This window comes from Pollachius pollachius (assembly GCF_949987615.1).
Source record: "Pollachius pollachius genome assembly, chromosome: 2".
NCBI lineage: Eukaryota > Metazoa > Chordata > Actinopteri > Gadiformes > Gadidae > Pollachius > Pollachius pollachius.
Genome location: NC_136935.1, coordinates 8,180,696 through 8,204,181, shown reverse-complemented (window position 1 = coordinate 8,204,181; position 23,486 = coordinate 8,180,696). Strand labels below are relative to the sequence as shown.

At 44.6% G+C, this 23,486-nt stretch overlaps 2 protein-coding genes across 29 annotated transcripts in view; both read left to right on the top strand.

Moving 5' to 3' along the window:
- LOC307070892 (uncharacterized protein) overlaps nucleotides 1–23,486 on the top strand; it is a 102,571-nt gene that overhangs the window by 23,841 nt on the left and 55,244 nt on the right. For 20 of the 28 annotated variants that reach the window (XM_079729612.1, XM_079729614.1, XM_079729608.1 and 17 more), the window contains 5 exons: nucleotides 15,072–15,188; nucleotides 17,255–17,371; nucleotides 17,638–17,676; nucleotides 18,286–18,330; nucleotides 18,512–18,628. In XM_079729612.1, coding sequence (XP_079585738.1) covers nucleotides 15,072–15,188; nucleotides 17,255–17,371; nucleotides 17,638–17,676; nucleotides 18,286–18,330; nucleotides 18,512–18,628 — 435 coding nt within the window. Of the gene's footprint in view, nucleotides 1–12,428; nucleotides 12,540–12,788; nucleotides 13,457–13,570; nucleotides 13,670–15,071; nucleotides 15,189–17,254; nucleotides 17,372–17,637; nucleotides 17,677–18,282; nucleotides 18,331–18,511; nucleotides 18,629–23,486 lie in introns of those variants that run through there. The other 8 variants (XM_079729617.1, XM_079729616.1, XM_079729618.1 and 5 more) reach the window with 8 other exon arrangements.
- On the top strand, nucleotides 1,061–10,626 carry LOC307070502 (NLR family CARD domain-containing protein 3-like; the record flags this gene model as incomplete). Its single annotated transcript, XM_079729007.1, has 10 exons — nucleotides 1,061–1,134; nucleotides 1,943–2,009; nucleotides 2,189–2,417; nucleotides 3,504–5,286; nucleotides 5,654–5,827; nucleotides 6,754–6,927; nucleotides 7,935–7,981; nucleotides 8,684–8,845; nucleotides 10,191–10,216; nucleotides 10,612–10,626. The coding sequence occupies exons 1-10, from the start codon at nucleotides 1,091–1,093 to the stop codon at nucleotides 10,624–10,626; spliced, it is 2,721 nt and encodes a 906-aa protein (XP_079585133.1). The 5' UTR covers nucleotides 1,061–1,090.

Below are 23,486 nucleotides of genomic sequence, written 5' to 3'. Positions count from 1 at the left end.
TTCAAGTGGACTGGGTTGAATTCACTGCGGGTCTCCTGAACCTGTGCAAACTAGAGCAGCACTAAACAGCAAGATCGACGTGATGCGCTATGCATAGAGAATCAAATTTGCACCAAATGATTCTAAATCTGCCCGTAAATGTTAAAGTCAAATTTTGTGGTTTTCACTGGCTACAATATTGCATCTGTCAGTTGTCAAAAATGCTGAACAAAATGTTAAACTTCACAAATTTTTCATAGTCAACTTATTTATTTACGCTCTCAACAGCATTACCAGGCGGCCCCGAAACGTTACCGGCCCACAGGGAATTCTCCCAATTCTCCCGATCACCACTGTGTGTGTGTGTGTGTGTGTGTGTGTGTGTGTGTGTGTGTGTGTGTGTGTGTGTGTGTGTGTGTGTGTGTGTGTGTGTGTGTGTGTGTGTGTGTGTGTGTGTGTGTGCGTGCGTGCGTGTGCATGTGTTTAGGCTTTATTCGATTGCCTGGTCAACATGTACGATAATATTCATACTGGTTTAAATAATGCATTTGATAGTATTTCCCATCATTGCTGAGCAAGAGTTTTGTTCGAAAGTTCAGTGATAGAAACAAATAAAATCCCGGCCTATTGAAGTTTTACGGTACCATTGTCATGCACCTACCCGGTGTCAAGTGGACCGGGTTGAATTCACTGCGGGTCTCTCTTCTTATATTCCATCTTACCAAAGATATTTTATTACTGTCCTTCTCAACACTCTCTGATCTCACTAAAAGGCTAGCAGCACGAAACAGCAATATCGACGAGATGCGCTATGCATAAAGAAGAAAGAATACCGACGTTGAATTTGCAACATTTTGCAACAAATTATTCTAAATCTGCCCATATATGGACACGTCAGAATTTTTCATTTTCCCTCGCTACAATGTTGCATCTGTGGCTGCTGGTGATGCAACCACAAAGAAGTATCTAGAATAGAATAAGGTATAAGTTATATAAATTAGAATATAAGTCCTATAAGTTAGAATAAGCACCACAAGACCATGGGAAAGGGAAACCACAGGAGGGGCCTTTTCTTCACAAAGCCCTCCTCGTCTTCCCCTCTCACGGTGACATGAGCCAGACATCGCTCTCAGGGGCCACTAATACATCAATGAGGTAACCGCTTCATCTTTTGAAAGACAAATTGTATGAATGAGTGACACACGTAAATGTCCCTCAGGATGTAGGCATTTGTTGACCGACCCTTCAATTAGAGGCCATATAATATTAACACAGTGTTTAACGTTTGGCTTTATTGTAACAATATTTACCTTATATACCTATATACTTTATACTTAACCTTAATATCTAAGTGAGCTGAGAAATAGACTGATGTCATTGACTACAGAGGGATATCTGTCTCAGTGGTCGCCGGTCAGCCTAGGGCCTGATCAGTAGAGGACTTTCTGAGGTGTTATGAATGACAAAGGGAATCTCCTGGAACAGGCCCTCTGTTAACTCGGCTTCTTTCCATACTGATATCAAACATTTGGGCAAGATGATCCTTGAAGCCTCAATAATTTTCAACCATACCAGCTTCTGTTTCTTCGTTGGTTTATTTTTCTTTCTTTTCCGATGTTGCACGATTAAATGTTGTATCTTTTATGTTTTTATTATTGTTAGCTATTGTTATATGTCATCGTGTGTGGACGTACATATGAGGCATGTGTTTCCTAGAGAGAAAACATTGATTTAAAATGGAAATATCCTCAATGTCCTCCGACTATTTATATCTTTGGAAAAGGAATTAATAAATCAATTATTTCAGAATAAAAGGTTCTAGAAGAGACCAGCAGCAGACAGCAGACTCCCCTGGACCCAGCAGGGTGGTCTCTCCGGACTTCAAATCGAATAGTCTGAGCAGAGTTTACAGTGATGTTCATGCTCTTTACTCTTTTTGTGTGCATGTGTGTGGTGTCCACAGACAACACCAGGGGAGGTCGAAGGTTCCCAGTGGTCCGTCTGTACAGCAGCAGCACACAGAGTTGAAGGTGTGTTAATGTACAAGACTGAGTTCAGTTATGAATGACATGTGAACAACATCTCTCCTGGAGCTAACAGTCTCCAGGCTTTTCTATTTAGACCAGCAGGACGTGAATCCAGGACAGACGGTTCTGATCTCCTCAGTTAGTTCAGAGTAAAGTTCTCATTGATGTTTGTTCTGTTCCAGAGGATCAAGGAGAACGCACACGCTTTTCTAGACAAGGAGGTGGAGAAGCTCTGGAGGGTTCTCTTCCCAGATGACCCACAATGCTCAGAGAGTCAGAGGGAGGAGGAGGAGGAGGTGGATGGTGAGGAAGAGGAGCAGAGGAGGCGCGCTACAGAGGGAGCACTAGACATCACACTGCTCTGCATGAAGCAGTTGAAGCAGGAGGAGCTTGCCGACACATTGTGGAGCAGTAAGATACTCTTATTTTGAAAACAGAGAAGTAAGTACGGATGCGTAATGCATTTACTTGAGAAGATCAATTCTGCTAAATATTCTGTTAAATAAGAAGTTAACTGTCAGAATTCTGAGATAAGTTTTCATTGCAAATAATTATTCTGCTTCGTTTTGCAGAATAACGAGATACCTCAAAATCCAAAGATAAGCTCCTATTAACTTAGGAACTCTATTTCATAGAAGCAAACATGTTCCCCTGATAAGTTTAATCCAGTTTAATTTAGATTTATGTTTGAGACGTTGGGAGATACTCGTGTCTTTAAGTAATATTGCTGGCATTGTTATGAGTTTGTCGACTTTGCGCAGGCACCTCAGGACTTTGGGGTTGTTCAACGGAAAGCCCGTTCTGATGTGATCTGCTTGATCAACGCGGTGTGTGTGGAGGGTGAGCTCCGTCTGAGCAGCGGAGTGAGAGTGAGGGTTCGGCTTCCCGGACACCTATAGTATAACACTACGTGTGGGGCGGATTTCTTACACAACATCGCTAATAACAGTAACACAACAATGGTATTTAAAAAGTATCATAAAGTTGGCGTGGGCCGTAAGGGATAACATGCCCCCCTCTTTCCTAAAAGGCTCAGCCCAAAATGCAGCTTCTCTTGGAATTTGAGGTATCTCGTTAATTCAGAAAGACAGAGCAGAATAATTATTTGCCATGAAATATATCCCTCATCTCTTAGATAATTAACTCGTTAATTCAGTAAAACAGAGCAGACTTTACTTTCTCAAGTGAATTCATTACGCTTAAGTAATTGAGATACTTTTATTATGAAAACCAATTGGGAAGGAATTTCTAAATTTTGAAAAAAGATTAGGAAGATACTTTTTTGTTGAAACAGAACAGGAAGATACTCTTACTTTGAAAACGGATCAGGAAGATACTCTTACTTTGAAAACAAATGAGGAAGATACCCTTATTTTGAAAACAGATTTTGAACATGCTCTTTTTCGAAACAGTGCAGTAGAAGACAGTTATTTAAAAAAAAGAGAAAAAAAAAGCAGTAATATTTTGATATATGCTTTCTTTTGTTGACTAATTCAGAAACTGTTGCTGCTGGGTGCCAACATAAAATCAAGACTTATCTGAAGGAGAAGACCCAGTGTGTGCTTGAGGGAATCGCTAAAGCAGGAGAGTCAAGACCTCTGAATGAGATCTACACAGAGCTCTACATCACAGAGAGAGGCAGTGGAGAGGTCAACAAGGAACATGAGGTCAGACTGATTGAAACAGCTTCCAGGAAACCAGCCAAGGAGGAAACACCAATTAAATGTCAAGACATCTTTAAACTGTCACCTGGACAAGATAAATTAATCAGGACAATAATGACAACTGGAGTGGCCGGCATTGGTAAAACCGTCTTATCAAACAAGTTCACTCTGGACTGGGCTGAAGGCAAAACCAACCACAACATAGACTTCACATTTCCCTTCACTTTCAGAGAGCTGAATTTACTGAAAGATAAAAACTTTAGCTTTGTGGAACTTCTTCATCACTTCTTTATTGAAACCAAATTAGCAGGAATCTGCAGATACGACCGGTTCCAAGTTGTCTTCATCTTTGATGGTCTGGATGAGTGTCGACTTCCTCTGGACTTCCAGAACAACCTGATCTGTACTGATGTCACAGAGTCCACCTCGGTGGACAGGCTGCTGACTAACCTCTTCAGGGGCCACCTGCTTCCCTCCGCTCGCATCTGGATAACCACACGCCCTGCGGCAGCCAATCAGATCCCTGCTGAGTGTGTTGGCATGGTGACAGAGGTGAGAGGGTTCACCGACTCACAGAAGGATGAGTACTTCAGTAAGAGATTCAAAGACGAGAAGCTTGCCAGAGAGATCATCTCCAACGTCAAGACATCACAAAGCCTTTACATCATGTGTCACATCCCACTCTTCTGTTGGATCACTGCTACAGTTCTGGAGGACTTCTTCAAAACATCCAAGACAGGAGAAGAGGTGCCCAAGACCATGACTCAGATGTACTGCCACTTCCTGAGGGTTCAGTCCATACAGGGGGACAGGAAGTATCATGGGAGAGCTGAAACAGATCCATACTGGAGTTCAGAGGGCAGAAAGATCATTGTTTCTCTGGGAAAACTGGCTTTTAACCAGCTTAAGAAAGGCAACCTGATCTTCTACGAGGCAGACCTGGCAGGGTGTGGCATCGATATCAAAGCAGCCTCAGAGTACACAGGAGTGTTCACCCAGATCTTTAAAGAGGAGTGTGGGCTTTACCAGGACAGGGTGTTCTGCTTTGTCCATCTAAGCATCCAGGAGTTTCTGGCTGCCCTTTATATCTTACTGTCCTTCATCGAAGATGGTGTCAATCAGCTCTCAGAAGAAACACAAACCTCCAGGGAAGATGAACTCCTCCTCTACCAGAGTGCTGTGAAGCAGGCCATACAGAGTGAGAACGGACACCTGGACTTGTTCCTCCGCTTCCTCCTGGGCCTCTCTCTGGAGACCAATCAGAATCTCCTACAAGGCCTGCTGACACAGAAAGGAAGCAGCTCACAGACCAATCAGAAAACAGTGTCTTATATCAAGCAGAGTATAAGTGGAGATCTTTCTCCAGAGAGAAGCATCAATCTGTTCCACTGTCTGAATGAGCTGAACGATTGTTCTCTAGTGGAGGAGATCCAACATTACCTGACATCTGGAAGTCTCTCCAGAGAATCTATCTCCCCTGCTCAGTTGTCAGCTCTTGTCTTCATCTTACTGTCATCAGACAAGGAGTTGGACGTGTTTGACCTGAAGGAATACTCTGCTTCAGAGGAGGGTCTTCTGAGGCTGCTGCCAGTGGTCAAAGCTTCTAAAACATCTCTGTATGTTCACTAATAACATGCATTACAACACACAACACAATATACATAATAATGCAATATAAATGTAATAAGTATATACACCAAACCTCTTGCAAAAAATCTTGTCCACACATCACAAATATGAAGAAGAAGAATAACATAATAATGAAATAAAAGTAATTGAATAAAATGTTCTATTTTGGTATAATGTTTAGATAATAATTGTGATAATTGTAGTAATTAAAGTAATGTGTACTTAAGAGACAGTTTAAAAAAATGTAATGTATGAATATAACATTTCCAAACTGACTTCTATTCAACCAACTTCATGTTAAAGTGAAATCAGTTCTGCAGAGTTACATGTTCCTGTCTGTTTATTTGTGTGAAGGCTGAATGGCTGTCGTCTGTCAGAGAGATGCTGTGAAGCTCTGGCCTCAGTTCTCAGCTCCAACTCCTCTAGTCTGAGAGAGCTGGACCTGAGTAACAATGATCTGCAGGATTCAGGAGTGACGCTGCTCTCTGCTGGACTGGGGAGTCCACACTGTACACTGGAAACTCTCAGGTCAGTAAGACTCCATGTTTTATTCCTTAAGGTTTACCCTCAGCAGACATTTACCGTTAGCTGATCCTTAAAAAGGGAGTCGTTGTCTCATGCCTAAATATAATGACTGTATTCATGCCACTTAATATATTTAGATCTTTAGTTACAACCAGAACATGACATATGGTATCTATCTACTAATGAGTGTAGCTACAAACTGCTAAAGGTTAGAGTTATAAAAATGGAATAACAGACTCTTCTTGAAAGGTTTTTTTGAAGACACATTTTATTCAGAGATAACATTCATCAGACACATTTCAAATTTGGATTTAGAATAAAGAATTTTACATGAGTAAAACTTTCAGTTGGTTCATCATTTATAAAATATTTAAAATGTTTGATTTATATCTAAAAAACGTTTTTTTATTGTGAAGGCTGAATGGCTGTAATCTGTCAAAGAGATGCTGTGAAGTTCTGGCCTCAGTTCTCAGCTCCAAGTCCTCTAGTCTGAGAGAGCTGGACCTAGGTACCAATGATCTGAAGGATTCAGGAGTGAAGCAGCTCTCTACTGGACTGGGGAGTCCAGACTGTACACTGGAAACTCTCAGGTCAGTTTTACTCAATATGCAAACAATGAAGCCACACGGTTTGATATCACAACACATTTATTTACATTTATACAACTTCAATTCAAACATTCACATTACTTGAAATAACCAAAAAAGGGATTTTTTGTTGACATGATTATGAGGTATAACTACATTTTTTGTTTTTCAGTTATTATGTAACAATAATGTTATTAATGTTATTAATCAACATAATAGTAGTTAATTAATAGTTATATTATATATTTTTTTCATTTGTAAGGGTAAAGTGCTGACCATACTGTGTAGCTGTTGACTCATTTGAATGCATTTCAGTTGGCTTTCCCCCTGTTACCTGTGTAGGTTGTCTGGCTGTCAGGTCACAAAGCAAGGCTGTGCTTCTCTGGCCTCAGCTCTGAGCTCCAACCCCGCCCATCTGAGAGAGCTGGACCTGAGCTACAATCACCATGGAGACTCAGGAGCTGCGCTGCTCTATGCTCTGCTGAATAATCCAAGCTGGAAACTGGACACTGTCAGGTATGGAGAGGACAGCTCACCACTCAGGGACAATGTCTCCTACAACGATTCAACAAGCTGTAACTCATGTTGTGCAGAAAGTGATGATACAGCAAATTGGGATTCAGACTACTGAATACTATAAAATAGTATTTTTTGATAGTGAGTGCAACACATATTTGGCTTATGTCTGTGTTCAGGATTAGCTGTCTGGTGACTGAATGTGTTGGTTTAAAACCAGACTTTTGAGTGTATTCGTTTTTTGATTGGCCTATGTCGTAGGCAGCTGGTTGATTAGTTAACATAGTGCTGAGATGTTAGCATTGAGCTAGGCATTAGCATGGAGGTGGTCGCAAGTGGGGAGGTGGACGTTAGCGGTTGTATTGGCGCTGAGTGTGTGACCCACGCATTCAGCTGACCAGGTTAGCTGTCCGTCTGTCGTTATTCAGTTAACAACTTTACAAACCACCGAGCCATCAGTAAGTTCTGGATGATTTTTCGCTTAATCACAAGTGAATAATAATACTAAGCGTCATTAATACAGCCGGTCCGTCTGCACAGGTTAACTCGACTTAGTGGCCCCATGAACCAATGTGAAGCTCAACATGTGAATAATGTTTTCTGTTTAAATACTACATACTGCTCTCTTTGTGAACATGGGAATAATGTTGTCCTGTTTAAAGATAACATGCTGCTCTCTCTTTGTTAACATGTGAATAATGTTTCCCTGTCCAAAGACAACATGCTGCTCTCTCTTTGTTAACATGTGAATAATGTTTCCCTGTCCAAAGACAACATGCTGCTCTCTGTTAACATGTGAATACTTTTTTCCTGTTAAAGACGACATGCTGCTCTCTCTTTGTTAACATGTAAATAATGTTTCCCTGTCCAAAGACAACATGCTGCTCTCTGTTAACATGTGAATACTTTTTTCCTGTTAAAGACGACATGCTGCTCTCTCTTTGTTAACATGTGAATAATGTTTCCCTGTTTAAAGACAACATGCTGCTCTCTCTTTGTCTCCCCAGTGTGGAGCACGGTGGAGAGTGGAGGCTGAAACCAGCTCTAAAGAAGTGTAAGTGTCTGTTTAGTTTGATTCATCACAACACACACTAACTATTGAGATGGAATGTCCATCCACACAGCAGGAGGTGATGTTAGTTCAGTCAAATCATCCTGACATCAGCTTCATCAAACGGTTGATATATTAATCTATATTCTAGAATAATAATAATATATAAATAATAAAATAATTATTTATTTCGGTTTTGTTAGATATTTGCTTTCTAGTGAATGTTACGCAGCATGAACAAATATTTACCGTGAGCATCCAGACATACGAGGGATAAAACGTGTGAGAGTTTGACCCCTGCTTGTGATTGATTCGTTTAAGAGACATTTTATATATCTGGATTGTTTCAGGCGGACGAAAACACAATGATATCCGTGATGATGAATTTAGTTTGACGATAAATATCCTAATCTCAATAGCTAAACAGCAGCCGATTTCAGATTATTTTTAAAACAATGGACAATGTTTAACACAAAACTCACTGTCTGCTAAGCAATGTTGCTGGTTTGGAAGGAGCTTCTTTCTGGTGAAGCTGGTTTGGAAGGAGCTTCTTTCTGGTGAAGCTGGTTTGGAAGGAGCTTCTATCTGGTGAAGCTGGTTTGGAAGGAGCTTCTTTCTGGTGAAGCTGGATTGGAAGGCATCACCCCTCCACCCCTCTCGCCGTACCTGGAGTCAGTCCCTGATGGTGTTTTGTTCTGCCCTCAGATGCCTGTGAACTCACACTGGACCCAAACACAGCCCACACACTACTCGCACTGTCTGTGGACAACAGAAAGGTGACGAAGGTTGAAGAGCAGCAAGTATATCCTGATCACCCAGAGAGATTTGACCTCTGGCTCCAGGTGTTGTGTCGGGAGGCTCTGACTGGTCGCTGTTACTGGGAGATAGAGAGGGAAGGAGTTGTTGCTATAGGAGTGACATACAGAGGAATCGAAAGGATAGGAAATGTTGATGATAGCCTGATTGGAAGGAACAACAAATCCTGGAGTCTTCATTGTCATGATGACCGTTACTCTGCCAGGCACAACAATATAAAGACATCCATACGTCTCCCCCCTCCTCACTCTAACAGAGTAGGAGTGTATCTGGACCGGCCTGCTGGCACTCTGGCCTTCTACAGAGTGTCCCCAGGTGGAGGAGGGTCCTCAGACACACTGACACTCATCCACACCTTCCAGTGCACCTTCACCCGGGAGGACCTCCTCCCTGGGTTAGGGTTTTTGAGGCCTGGTTCCTCAGGGTCTCTGTGTCAGTTGTAGTGAGAGAGACACGCACACACGCTCACTCACTCACTCAGTTCTGAATGTTATTTTTTAATTACACACAATAAGGAATTTATTTTCCTCATTGTCATATATTTAGCTTCCTCTACAGTTTTAAAGATCCACTCTTCAGATGAGAGTTAGATGATGAAAGCTATTTTAAAAAGGTGTGGATCGGGATACAGTGTATTAAATGTGTTGAGGCATTTACTCTTCAACACGTACAAAAACAAACAATTATATTGTGGCGAGCAGCACAGGAAGAACGGGAGCCCAGGTTAAGCAGTGATGCAACTCTCGCGCCCCATACACCGCACGACTACGAGAGTTGCCTTTTTTGAACACACAAACACACTCAACCTAACCAATGAACATAAACAGTGACGGTGTCGTGAACTTTTCATCAAAAATTACACAAAAACAACAACTACACTGCCTCCTAGGTATACCCCAACCCTTTAACTCCATTCAATGTCTCCGCCGCAAAGGACCTAGGAGGGCGTCAAAGGTCCAGCTTGCGTGATTGTCCAAACCCCCCAGGATCCCTTGCGGCACACTGAACATGGCGACCACGCCCAGGGTCGCTATGATAATTAATAAATAATGTTTGTATGGTATGTGATTATTGTCATCGATTGAAATTGACAAGGAACCCGATTGTCATCAGGTTCCTTTCTTGTAGTTTTTTAAACAGAAATAAAGTTGGTGCTATAACCAAGTATGGCCACTAGATGATAGTGTTACTCATTCACAAAATTCTGAATTCTGAATTGTGAACCCTTTTGAAATGTAAACTATCGATTGTTAAACTGTTATGTATGATCAAGACTGGAAGAAAATAAATGAAACAATGAAATTAATCAAATGGATAACATAAATAATGTAAAAAATAAATAAAGTATAGATAAAGAAATATAAGATGTGTATTCTGTTGTCTCCTGGTCCTTTAGAAGTCAGTTTTGAAATCATCTTCATGGTAGGTTACTTTACAGGGGTCTCAGTGACTAAACACAATGCAGTGTGAGGCTGAATCCAAGATGGAGACATTTACTAACGCCTGTCTCCTTATAAATAATCATACAACAATAAAACCAAGACCACACCCACTGGATAATAAACAACATGAAACTCCTCCCCTGGGTGAAGATACACCTGGACACGCTCCCTATAGGCCCAAATCTGTCCTTCCTGTGTCCTTCCTACCAGTGCTGTAGGAGAGGAGGCCAGTCTCACCAGTGACTCACCACCTCAGCCAGTGCTCTAGAATTGGAGCCCTGTCTCACCAGTGGGTCACCACCTCAACCTGTTGAACCATCGCTTGAGAAGGACAGACGCTCACTCTTTAAACTCTCACTTTCTCTTCGTATTCAGAAGGATCTGTCGTAACGTTACTGGTTTTCAGGTCATCTTTCACTTGGAGTAAATTTACATTAAATAGCTTTATGTTAAATGTGGGACATCTAATAAAGTAGCTAATAAGAGACGTCTAGGTGTGTAATTAATGAACGTCAGCCCAGGTGAAGAGCCCAGATAGCTCAACCATGCCGCTCCATGGTTGAGCCAACTTCAGTTTACTAGCTAGAGTAGCTAACAGTAGTTCTCTTTACTGTCTCATGTGAATGTGATGTTTATATATTTGTGTTTCATTGTCCCTTGTTGAATTGTCTCTCCACTCCCACATCCTGGATGTAGTTTCACTCTTAAAAACACAACAGCGTCATTTTGGATCCTTCTTGTGCGGCAGCCATCTTAGGTTGTAGTTTTTCGTAGCCACCTAGAGGATTGACATCCTTCAATGACACGCCCTCTTGTGATGTCCCTATCGCTAAACATCTACAAAACATATTGTAGGAGTGAGGAGACTGACATCACAAGAGGGCGTGTTTTTGGCACATCTTGATGCCAACAAAACCGTTCCGAACGAGAGAAGATGTAAATTAATTTGGCTGCTATTCAGGAGAAGGCCTCACCAGGAAATAGCTGCTGCTAGAACCGCCCTAACGACGACTGCATGGACACCATGAGACACATCTTCATCAGGGAGAAACAGACTCCACCCTTAAGATACAGACGAGCACATATGAATTAGAGTGGATAACATGGACTTGCAACCCTTATGGACTATTGATTACATTATTTAACACATTCAATTATCATAATAATAATTATGATAATTCAACATCATATATTCATTTATGACATTTATCTTCTTTTATGTTTTTTTCATTTCTTTCTCTTAATATTGAATTGAAACAGTGAAGAAGCTGAGATCTAAATCGGTATAAACTTGTACTGTTTTAACCTTCTGTGTTTAAAATGCTTTTCCAATGAAAACACATTAAAGTGAAGGTCAGCTAACGTCTCAGTGTGTTTGAGCTTCAACAGAGAGATGCCACAGGTTTGGTATGAGGAAGAAAACGTGTGGTGAGGATTTGATCTTTGTGAGATTGTACTGATCACCTGAAACACAGAAGAGGCCTTCTCTAGTTCATGTGTTTCTATTCTTAACATTATCTACATTTATCTCTTCATGGAAATCATGGGAACATTTCACAATAAGGGTGCATTAATTAACCATTAATTTACATTAGTTAATGCAGTTATTAGCATTAACTAACAGTCACCTAATGGTCTAGTTATCATTCAGTATTTTTTTAAATTTAGTGTTCATGTTAGTGTTCATGTTTTTCATGTGATTTAGTGTTCAACATTTATACCTTATACTAAGGTATAAATGTTTATATTATCAATAGGGTTAGGGTTCAAAAGGGTAAACCCAAACCTTAACCCACTAACACTAACCCCATGCTAATGCTATATAATAATGGTTAGAACTGCATTTACTAATGTTAATTAATAGTAACCATACCATTAGTTAAATGTTAGTAGTACATTTCTAGTTAATGCTTATAACTGCATTCACGACCATACATTAAATAACCATTAATTAACATTACAGTGTTAATGAAATCCTGGTATTTATTTTCTGCAACTGAGGAGGACATGTGTGGCGATTCATCAGTGACTGAGGGCCTCTACCTGCTGTTTGAACCACCAAGTGTCTCTTCGTATTTCTCTGAGCTTCTGGACATCACAGCTCTGTTCATCGTTCATATATTAATAAAGTGGTTATTCTTTATCACTGAGTGAAGTCGAAGAACAGCAGCCTTTAAGAGGTTAATCAAAGAGGAGTTTAGGCTGAACTGGACCAACCGGTTGGTTCACAACATCATCCTTTCCTTGTTGTTGTGTCGGACGGTTTGGTGCTGAACTCTTCATCACAGCAGGGAGAAGACAAGGTACTGTAGTCAACACGCTCTGTTATATCATAATTAATAAGTTGAGTTATATTTATGAAAACGTATGAGGTTGAAAATGTTGTTGCTTTTTAATCTGCAGCCACTTGACAATCCTCATATTGTATTTTTTATGTTTGTCAACATTTAGTGTCATTAAAATGTATTTATTGTTCGTCTAACTATTCATGATAGTTAGATGCGTGATTATTATGATTATTTTATTTTTTAAATTACAAATTATATTTTTGTATTATTATTATTGTAATTCTTATAATTACTTTTATAATGATTAGTAATAATAATCATAATCAGTATTATTGTTAAATAATTATGTATATTAAGTATGTAAGTATTTAGAAATAAGTATTATTATTGTTATTAAAATGGCCATTATAATTGTATTATTCTCATTATGGTCATTATTGTTATTGTGAGTGAGGAAGAGGGCAATATCTTGGGATCTGATTGTGATCTAACCGTCATGAGGAAGTCAGTTTAAGGTCATCAGTCAGACTGGTTCAACAGGACAGAAAACCTCAGAGGATGATTTCCTCATAGTGAGCGTATCTGTCTTCTGGTTCCCCTGCAGACGCACTTGAAGCCCTGAGAGACATTTTGTGAGCGATAAAGTTCTCAGTGGTTTGTAGTAAACACTGGGCAGCCTCTCCACTTCTTTCCCCAGAGCAGCAATGAACAGCAATGACCGGCAAGAGAGCAGCAATGAACAGCAATGACCGGCAATAAGCAGGTTTTATAAAAGCAGTGAATAACCGAACGCTGAATGACCAGAGAAACAATATGTAGCTGTCTTTGTATCCAGGTCTCCAGTCTACTATGGATGAGGAGAGAGAGGAGGGGGGTCCTAACTCTAAGGCCACTCTGTCTGGGGAACATGGCCGTCACAGCAAAGCTGAGAGGTAAGAAGAGGATCTCTTACTGTCCGTGACTTTCGTTCATCTCAGAGCTCAGCAGTGATACATCATGACACCATCATTAGTCTGAGTAAAAGCTGTGTGTCTTTTGTGTTGAAGCCCAGAGCAGCAGGAGAGGGCAGACTCCACTGGACCCAGCTCTGGCAAGAGGATCAGTGTTGATTTCAATACAATACTTGCAGAAATATTTAAACCAGGGTAAGAATCTGTCAGATTAAACAAGATGCAACAGTCAACCATCCATAGATCCCTCATATGTAGCCACCCATTGGATCATAATGGTATGATCTATTCTCCTTATATGAAGCAGCTCTAGCTGACAGCAAGATCAGTTATCAGCCTTTCTAGGCTGTCGCTATCTGTAGATCACTATGTACTAGGTATTCAAGTGATCAATAAAATAAATAAGTGAATATTTGCAGATTATCTTCTTGCACTGGTCTCAGAACCCAACGTACACTCTCATCTCATTTAAAATTCTCCTCATTTTCAGGATGTAAAGTAAACTGGTCCAAATCTGAAGCCTTCCATCATCTTCCTTTTATCCAAAAGCTCTTTTCAAACAGGGCCAAAGAATGGCTTCAGATATCTTATCTTAATGTTCCCTCCTCACCCGTCGGATCTAGTGAAAGTAGAACTAGAAGCCCATAAGGAAGAGTTTAAACAGACAAACAGACATGAAGCTGTGGTCACCAGAGCATCCCTCGTGGGGGAAAGCGAACATTTCTCCTAAACTAGAGTGTATATATCGGAGGCCCACTTACCACTTTACCATCTAGAATTCCAATAGCAGGTTGATGAGCCACTGGTCATGTTGGGATGTAAACTACTAGTCAGGGAGTGGAGGGCTGGGTCTGCAGCCCTGCCTCTACATGGAACACTTCCTTAGGCCAGCTGGCCGTTTGAGAACCTTCCTCTTCTAGACCGCTCCATGGAGGGGAGAGTAAAACCTATTTACATGAACACACAGCGAGAATGATGTTTCCAGCTCATGAATCCATTATATCCAGCGTTTAAAGATATCCTATTATACTACTTTTCTGGTCTTAATTTCTAATTAATGACTCCTAGAGCAACCTGACACAAATCACAGCACAAAAAACGATGTTGATTTTCGGGAAACTCTTCCTCTCACCTGGGCGTTTTCAGCATTCTCTAGCTATGTTTCCATCCCCCTGATTTTATGCGAATTTTGAAGTATAGAATCAGTAAACGGTGATGGAAAAAACAAAATTCACATAAAAATCCTCTAATTCACAAAAAAGTTTATCCGCTCGCTTGAGGTGGTTTTTGAGGAATGCGAAAGAGAGTAAATGCACAAAATGGGAGATGGAAACACATTTTTCGAAACAGCTGTGACGTAGAGAACATTGAGCTATTTTAGATGGAAAACAAAACACAATTCAACTCCATGGAGGGGTGAGCAGAACCTATTTACATATGAACATAGCGCTAGAAGGACGTTTCCAGCTCATGAATCCATTATATCCAGCGTTTAACTTGAAAATATGACTACTTTATGCACTAAACTACTTTTAATGTATCCCTACAATGAAATAACTTGAAAAGCAATACAACTTTTGAATCTAAAATTATCTAGAGGCATCCAGCAGCAGAGAGCAGACTCCCCTGGACCCAGCGGTGTCTCCATGAAGAGTGACCGCTCTATGACACAACCTGCTAGGTTTGGAGACGGAAATCAGCCTACTGAGCCAAGGTAAGGATCTGTCCGATTATTAAATACATCAGCCAGACATCCTAGAGTCCTGAATCACAGATGGTTGTTGTTGTTTATCTAGAAGAGAACGGCTTAGTTAATTAACAGCTTTAAAAAAAAGAAAATGGATTCAGCCCAACATTTATTAACCCAGTGGCTCACAAACTGTATGATCTCTTGTCCTTTGACATGAAGAAGTTCTTAAACAAGGAGATCATTTTTCAGCCTTTCTTGTTACGATCGCTGGCTCTAGCTATCTGTAAAGATCACAATGTAGCAGGTTTTAAAGTGAGCGATACGGTTAAACCATCAAAACCTCCATTCACAGGCAGGGTTCTGGTTAAACCCTAAACTACCTCCATTCACAGGCAGGGTTCTGGTTAAACCCTAAACTACCTCCATTCACAGGCAGGGGTCTGGTTAAACCCTAAACTACCTCCATTCACAGGCAGGGTTCTGGTTAAACCCTCAACTACCTCCATTCACAGGCAGGGGTCTAGGAGAACTACCATTCATTCTGAAAGCATAGAATAAAAAGGTATAATAAAGCTGAGGTACTAATTTGAAGGACAAATATTAATTTTTTTGTCCTTCAAAGTCATTCATTTCTTATTAATGACTCCTAGAGCAACCTGACACAAATCACAGCACAAAAAACAATGTTGATTTTCGGGAAACTCTTCCTCTCATCTGTGCGCTTTCAGCATTCTCTAGCTGCGTTTCCATCCCCCTGATTTTATGCGAATTTTGAAGTATCGAATCAGTAAACGGTGATGGAAACACCAGAATTCGCATAAAAATCCTCTAATTCGCAAAAAGTTTATCCGCTCGCTTGAGGTGGTTTTTGAGAAATGCGAAAGAGAGTAAATGCGCAAAATGGGAGATGGAAACACACTTTTCGAAACAGCTGTGACGTAGCGAACATTGAACACACAGGACTGACAACTTCGTTCCGATTTCCGCATAACGACCGGCCATAGCAACCCTGCCAACATCAACTTGTAGCGTCAATGTATATATATTTTTAAGCGTTTGTATACATAGACATCCTATATCATATATATATATGATATAGGATGTCTATGTTTGCATATCCTTTAATTATACTGTGTCCATTAATCGCTGATATAACGACACCTACTAAGTAATTCCAGTCAAATTGTCTGTTCAGCCTTCAAAACGAGAGCTGGTACATTGTGGAAAATGCATTAAACTGTAATCAGACAACACGGTTATATGCTATAGACCCTGGAGTATCTGTGCTATAAAGGCTGTAACGAATTTCAAATTATAAATATGTACAATGTATCCTTTAAATACGTCCATGGAAAAGATGGCCAATGTGAATAATAGATACGTGTGGACCGCTGAAGAGGTAAAACTTTTCCTTGCTGTCATCGAAGACATAAACATTACACCTATTTTAGATGGAAAACAACACAATTCCACTATATATCAGGACCTAAGTGAGGCTGTTATCAAAAGGATACGACAAGCCCTGGAATAGTTTTCCGATCCAACCACTTGATGGAAACGCACCTAATTTGAATTTCTTTTTGCGAACTTTCTAAAGATTCGCTTCACCTTTTAGATGGAAACGTGACATCTGTCAACACTCGGCATCGTCCTTCTCCGCCCCCTCGCCCCCCTCCTAAAACCCCACTCCTTTGTGATTGGTTACCTTCCGGAAGAGCATGTTGCCGCATTACCATACATGGAAATTCCGGAATGGTCAACGTAGATAAATCCCGGAAATTTGAACAAGTGAATAGCGACCGGCGTCCCTAGTGTTTAGCGCTCTGCACAACCACCCCAGACGGTCAGCAGGGAATACGTCTAAATGCATGAACGTCATTATTTGACACTTTAGTATGGTTAAACATGACTATAAATCATTATAACCAGGTTTTATAGTTAAGGTTTATAGGTCATAAAAGTCGAAAAAGCATAATAGGTGCTCTTTAACTTTAAAATAGGACCACTTTATGCCCTAAACTACTTTTATTTTAACTCTACAATGTAATTGCCTGAAAAGCAATAAAACATTTGAATCTAAAAATATCCAGAAGAGTCCAACCGGAGACAGCAGACCCCCCTGGACCCAGCGGAGTCCTCATGGAGAGTGACCGGTGCAAGAATGAATTTCCTGACCTTAAAGATGGAGGCCCCTCCAAAGAAGAGAGGTAGGAGTTTCAAACATACGATGAATCAGAACAATTGGTTGTTATCAGACTCTATTGATCAGCCATAACAAGGAGAAAAGAGGAGAAAACAAAATACTTGTGGACCTTCAAACTGTTGATAAAGTTTTGTCTGTCCAGGCTTCACATCCAATAATCAGAGCAGATCTCCAACTATCTGTGACCTTTGTTCATCTCAGAACTCAGCAGTGATACATCATGACACCATCATTAGTCTGAGTAAAAGCTGTGTGTGTGTTGTGTTGAAGCCCAGAGCAGCAGCAGAGAGCAGACTCCCCTAGACCCAGGTGGGTCTCCATGAAGAGTGACCACTGTATGATAATAATAATAATAATAATAATAATAATAATAATAATAATAATAATAATAATAATAATAAATTCAATTTATATAGCGATTTTCTCATACCCAAAGCGCTTTGATGATGATGCTACCTGTCAGGTTAAAAGACCGAAATCAGTCTATTCAACCAAGGTAAGGATCTGTCTGAATATCAAATACCCAGATCACTCTACAGGAGAAGGGTCAATTTCAAGGAAAGACTTAAATTGTTTGAATCTTGTAATCTGAAAGGTAAGAATCTTTTAGATTACCAAAAAACACAGTCCAGCATCCATAGATCCATCATGTGCAGCTCCATGGCTCACAGTCTGATCTCCTCTCCTTCAACATGAGGCAGGTCTTGTAGGACCTGCTTTATATGGAGATTCGATATCAAGCGGTCATTTAGAAAACATGGATAACAAAGGTAGAAGAAAGCTGAGGGATTTACGTGAAGGACAAACGTTTTAGTCTTTCAACATACTTAGCCAACATGTTGACCTGCCCAGCATTCCACTCTGGAAATCACTCCAACTGAGACCTGTTTTAATGCACATGTTCTGCTCACTCAGTAGGCCAGCTGAGGCCACAGTGTTCCCTCTAGACCGCTCCATGGAGGGGTGAGTAGAACCTATTTACATATGAACATACAGCTAGAAGGACGTTTCCAGCTCATGAATCCATTATATCCAGCGTTTAACTTGAAAATATGACTACTTTATGCACTAAACTACTTTTAATGTATCCCTACAATGAAATAACTTGAAAAGCAATACAACTTTTGAATCTAAAATTATCTAGAGGCATCCAGCAGCAGAGAGCAGACTCCCCTGGACCCAGCGGTGTCTCCATGAAGAGTGACCACTCTATGACACAACCTGTTAGGTTTGGAGAAGGAAATCAGCCTACTGAGACAAGGTAAGGATTTGTCAGATTATTAAATACATCAGCCAGACATCCTAGAGTCCTGAATCACAGATGGTTGTTGTTGTTTATCTAGAAGAGAACGGCTTAGTTAATTAACAGCTTTAAAAAAAAGAAAATGGATTCAGCCCAACATTTATTAACCCAGTGGCTCACAAACTGTATGATCTCTTGTCCTTTGACATGAAGAAGTTCTTAAACAAGGAGATCATTTTTCAGCCTTTCTTGTTACGATCGCTGGCTCTAGCTATCTGTAAAGATCACAATGTAGCAGGTTTTAAAGTGAGCGATACGGTTAAACCATCAAAACCTCCATTCACAGGCAGGGTTCTGGTTAAACCCTAAACTACCTCCATTCACAGGCAGGGTTCTGGTTAAACCCTAAACTACCTCCATTCACAGGCAGGGGTCTGGTTAAACCCTAAACTACCTCCATTCACAGGCAGGGTTCTGGTTAAACCCTCAACTACCTCCATTCACAGGCAGGGGTCTAGGAGAACTACCATTCATTCTGAAAGCATAGAATAAAAAGGTATAATAAAGCTGAGGTACTAATTTGAAGGACAAATATTAATTTTTTTGTCCTTCAAAGTCATTCATTTCTTATTAATGACTCCTAGAGCAACCTGACACAAATCACAGCACAAAAAACAATGTTGATTTTCGGGAAACTCTTCCTCTCATCTGTGCGCTTTCAGCATTCTCTAGCTGCGTTTCCATCCCCCTGATTTTTTGCGAATTTTGAAGTATCGAATCAGTAAACGGTGATGGAAACACCAGAATTCGCATAAAAATCCTCTAATTCGCAAAAAGTTTATCCGCTCGCTTGAGGTGGTTTTTGAGAAATGCGAAAGAGAGTAAATGCGCAAAATGGGAGATGGAAACACACTTTTCGAAACAGCTGTGACGTAGCGAACATTGAACACACAGGACTGACAACTTCGTTCCGATTTCCGCATAACGACCGGCCATAGCAACCCTGCCAACATCAACTTGTAGCGTCAATGTATATATATTTTTAAGCGTTTGTATACATTGTGGCACCCCTGTGCCCCGAATGTCAATGCCCGGTAGGAACCACACAGGAGTCGAGGTTTACAGCCGCAGTCGGCGTTTATTCTGAGGACGTGCGACACTCTAAGAGCAAATATGGCTGAGCTAGGGTCTCCGCGAGCCTCGTAGTCTCTGGCGTACTCGTGTCGTCCTTGTCTCCGTTCTCCCCGTGTCGGTCCCCCGCTCCCCTTTTTGGGGTCTCTGTCCACGTGTCCTCCCACTGGCCAGGTGTCCCTCATCCGGCTGATTGGGTGGGGGGTTGTGCTGCTCTCTGTCGCCGGCTGGTGGATGGCGGTGGTATACGCCCTCCACCACGAACCCCCGGACCCTCCCGGTGGGGGTCGGGATGCCACACTCCTTCACCGCTTGATGAAGCCCCCGGTCGGCTGGGTCCCAACCCAGGCAGGCATCCCGGCGTGACAGGGCATCGGCGTTGGTGTGCTCCTTGCCCGGTCGGTGGTCCACCTTGAAGTGGAAGTCCTGGAGGGCCAAGAACCACCTCGTTACCCGGGCATTGGTGTCCTTGGCGCTGGCCATCCATTTCAGGGGGCGTGGTCGGTGACCAGGGTAAACTCCCGACCTATCAGGTAGTACCGGAACTTACCCACGGTCCACTTGATGGCCAGGGCCTCTTTCTCCACCGTGGAGTAGTTCCTCTCGTTGGGCAGGAGTTTCCGGCTGATGTAGGTGATTGGGTGCTCGTCTCCGGCCCGGACCTGGGACAGCACTCCCCCCAGCCCTACTTCCGAAGCGTCTGTGTGCACAATGAGGGGGAGAGAAAAGTCAGGGGTTATGAGCACCGGCTCCGAGCATAGGGCTTCGCGGAGGGTTCCGAAGGCCTTCTCGGCCGCCTCGGACCATCGGACTCGGTCGGGCAAGGCCTTCCGGGTCAGGTCATTGAGGGGGCTGGCCAGCGTGGCGAAGCCGGGTATGAATCGCTGGTAATACCCTACCAGCCCGAGGAACGACTTCACCTGTTTTTTCGAGGTGGGGCGGGGCCAGTCCCGGATGGCGGCCACCTTGCTCTCCTGCGGCCGTACGTTTCCCCGCCCTACCCGGTACCCCAGGTAGGCCGTCTCCTCCAGCCCGAGGCGGCACTTGGCCGGGTTGGCGGTTAGACCGGCCCTCCGTAGCTCCCCCAACACGGCCCGCAGCTGCCGGAGGTGGATGTCCCAGCTGTCGCTGTGGATGATTATGTCATCAATGTATGCGGCGGCGTAGGCCCGGTGAGGCCGTAGGAGCTGGTCCATCATCCTCTGGAACGTGGCCGGGGCCCCGTGGACGCCGAAGGGGAGGACGGTGTACTGGTACAGGCCCCCCGGGGTCGCGAACGCCGTCTTCTCCCGGGCGGTCCGGGTCAGCGGCACCTGCCAGTACCCCTTGGTTAGGTCCAGGGTCGTGAGGTATCTGGCGGGCCCGAGGCGCTCGATTAGCTCGTCCACCCTGGGCATGGGATAGGCGTCGAACTCTGAGGCCTCGTTCAGCCTCCGGAAGTCGTTGCAGAACCTGACCGTCCCGTCAGGTTTGGGCACGAGGATGACTGGGCTGGACCAGGCGCTGCGTGACTCCTCGATGACTCGGAGCTGGAGCATTCGTCCCACCTCCTCCTGGATGGCCTCCCGCCGGGCTTCTGGGATCCTGTAGGGGGGAACTCTCACCGTTACCCCTGGTGCCGTTCGGATATCGTGGTGGGTGACCGTTGTTCTCCCTGGGACCTCCGAGAACACGTCCTGGTGCTGCAACACTATCTCCTCGAGGTCCTGCTTCTGGGCCGGGCTGAGGTCCTCTCCTACCGGAACTACCGGGAATTGGCCTCGGGCCGCCAGCGCCGGGGGTGCCGGGTCTGGCGGATCCACTCCCCCCCTCCACTGCTTCAGGATGTTGATGTGGTACAGCTGGGTGGGCTTGCGTCTCCCGGGCTGTCGTACCCGGTAGTTCACCTCCCCCACTCGTTCGACCACCTCGTATGGCCCCTGCCATTTGGCCAGGAATTTGCATTCCGCCGTGGGGACCAGGACCAGCACCAGGTCTCCGGGGCGGAAGGTCCGCAGCTGGGCCCCCCTGTTGTAGACCCTCGCCTGGGCCTGCTGTGCTCGCCGTAGGTGGTCCCGCACGATGGGCCACACTCTGGCCATGCGGTCCCTCACCTGCTCTACGTGGTCCAGCGTGGTGCGGTGGGGGGACGGCTGGCTCTCCCAGGCCTCCTTGGCCAGGTCCAGGATTCCCCGGGGTCTCCTCCCGTACAGCAGCTCGAACGGGGAGAAACCGGTGGAGGCCTGGGGTACCTCCCGTACGGCGAACAGGACATGGGGCAGCAGCTGGTCCCAGTTCTTCCCGTCGGCATCCATGGCCTTTCTCAGCATCTGTTTCAGCGTTTTGTTGAAACGCTCCACGAGGCCGTCCGTCTGTGGGTGGTACACGGAGGTCCGGAGCTGCTTGACCTGGAGTAGGCTAAGCAGTTCCTTAAACACCCGGGACATAAAGCACGATCCCTGGTCGGTCAGGACCTCCCTGGCTATCCCCACCCGGCTAAACAGAAGCATGAGCTCCTTGGCTACCGCCTTGGCTGTGGCCGCGCGAAGGGGTAGGGCTTCGGGGTACCTGGTGGCGTAGTCCACCAGCACTAGGATGTACCGGTGTCCCCGGCTGGTTTTGGGGAGGGGCCCCACGATGTCGAGGGCTATCCGGTCGAACGGGGTTTCTATAAGGGGCATGGGAATCAGGGGGTTTCTGGCCGTGGCTCGAGGGGCTGCCCGCTGACACTCGGGACACGCCTGGCAGTGCTGCTCTACATCCCTTTTTACCCCTGGCCAGTAGAACCTCGCTAAAACCCGGTCCCGGGTTTTGTCCATGCCCAAGTGGGCTCCCAGGAGGTGTGTGTGGGCCATAAAGAGCACCTTGCTGACATACGGTCGCGGGACCACTAGTTGTTCCCTCACCCCGCCCTCTCCCGCCACTACTCTGTATAGCAGTCCCCCCCTGGTGCTGAAGTGTGGGTGTGGTGGTTGACTCACCGAGTCCCGCGCCTGTCCGTCGTGGGCCAAGACGTGGCTCCAGGCGTGTTTCAGCGCCTCGTCTCGGAGCTGGGCCGTGGCGAACTGGCCGGGGCGGGTCGAGCCTTCCCCCCCTTCCGGCAGGAAGTCCGAGAACTCGGTGAGGGGGGAACTCTCCGGCGCCTCCGGGGGGTCCGTTCGGGAGGGGGCCGGGAGGGTTTCCGGGGGGCCGGCGGGGTCCGGCGTCCCAGCGCCGGTGGGTCCTCCCGCCGCTCGGATCGGGGACCCCGGTGGGGAGGGCCCGTTCCCCGCCGAGTCCTGGTCTTCCTCCGTTCGCCCTCCGTGGGAGGACGGGAGCCTGGTAGCCCCGTAGGCCTGTCGCGCCCCCTTCAGCCCTCTGCGTGGTGGTTCTCTCCGGCTCCGGCGTTCTCGCGCGGGGTCCCATAGCCGGTGGAAGATCGGGCAGTCCCTCCCGATCAGCAGCGGTACCGGGAGGTGGGGTACGATCCCGGCCCGCGTCGTGAACGTCCCGTGCGGGGTCCGTATGACGACGTGGCAGGTCTCGTACGTCCGGGTGTCCCCGTGCACGCAGGCCACCTCCATGGGGGCCCCTTCCTTCCCGCCCGCCAAGTCGGGGCGGAGGAGAGTGACCACGCTCCCGGTGTCCACGAGGGCCTGCGTGTCCCGGTTCATCACCCGCGCCGGTATGGTCGGGCTCCCTGTCGTCCCCTGCGCCCAACAGGTCGCCAGCATGCAGGGCCGGTTCGCCCCCGGATCCGCGTCGGCCGACGGCATCGACACATCTC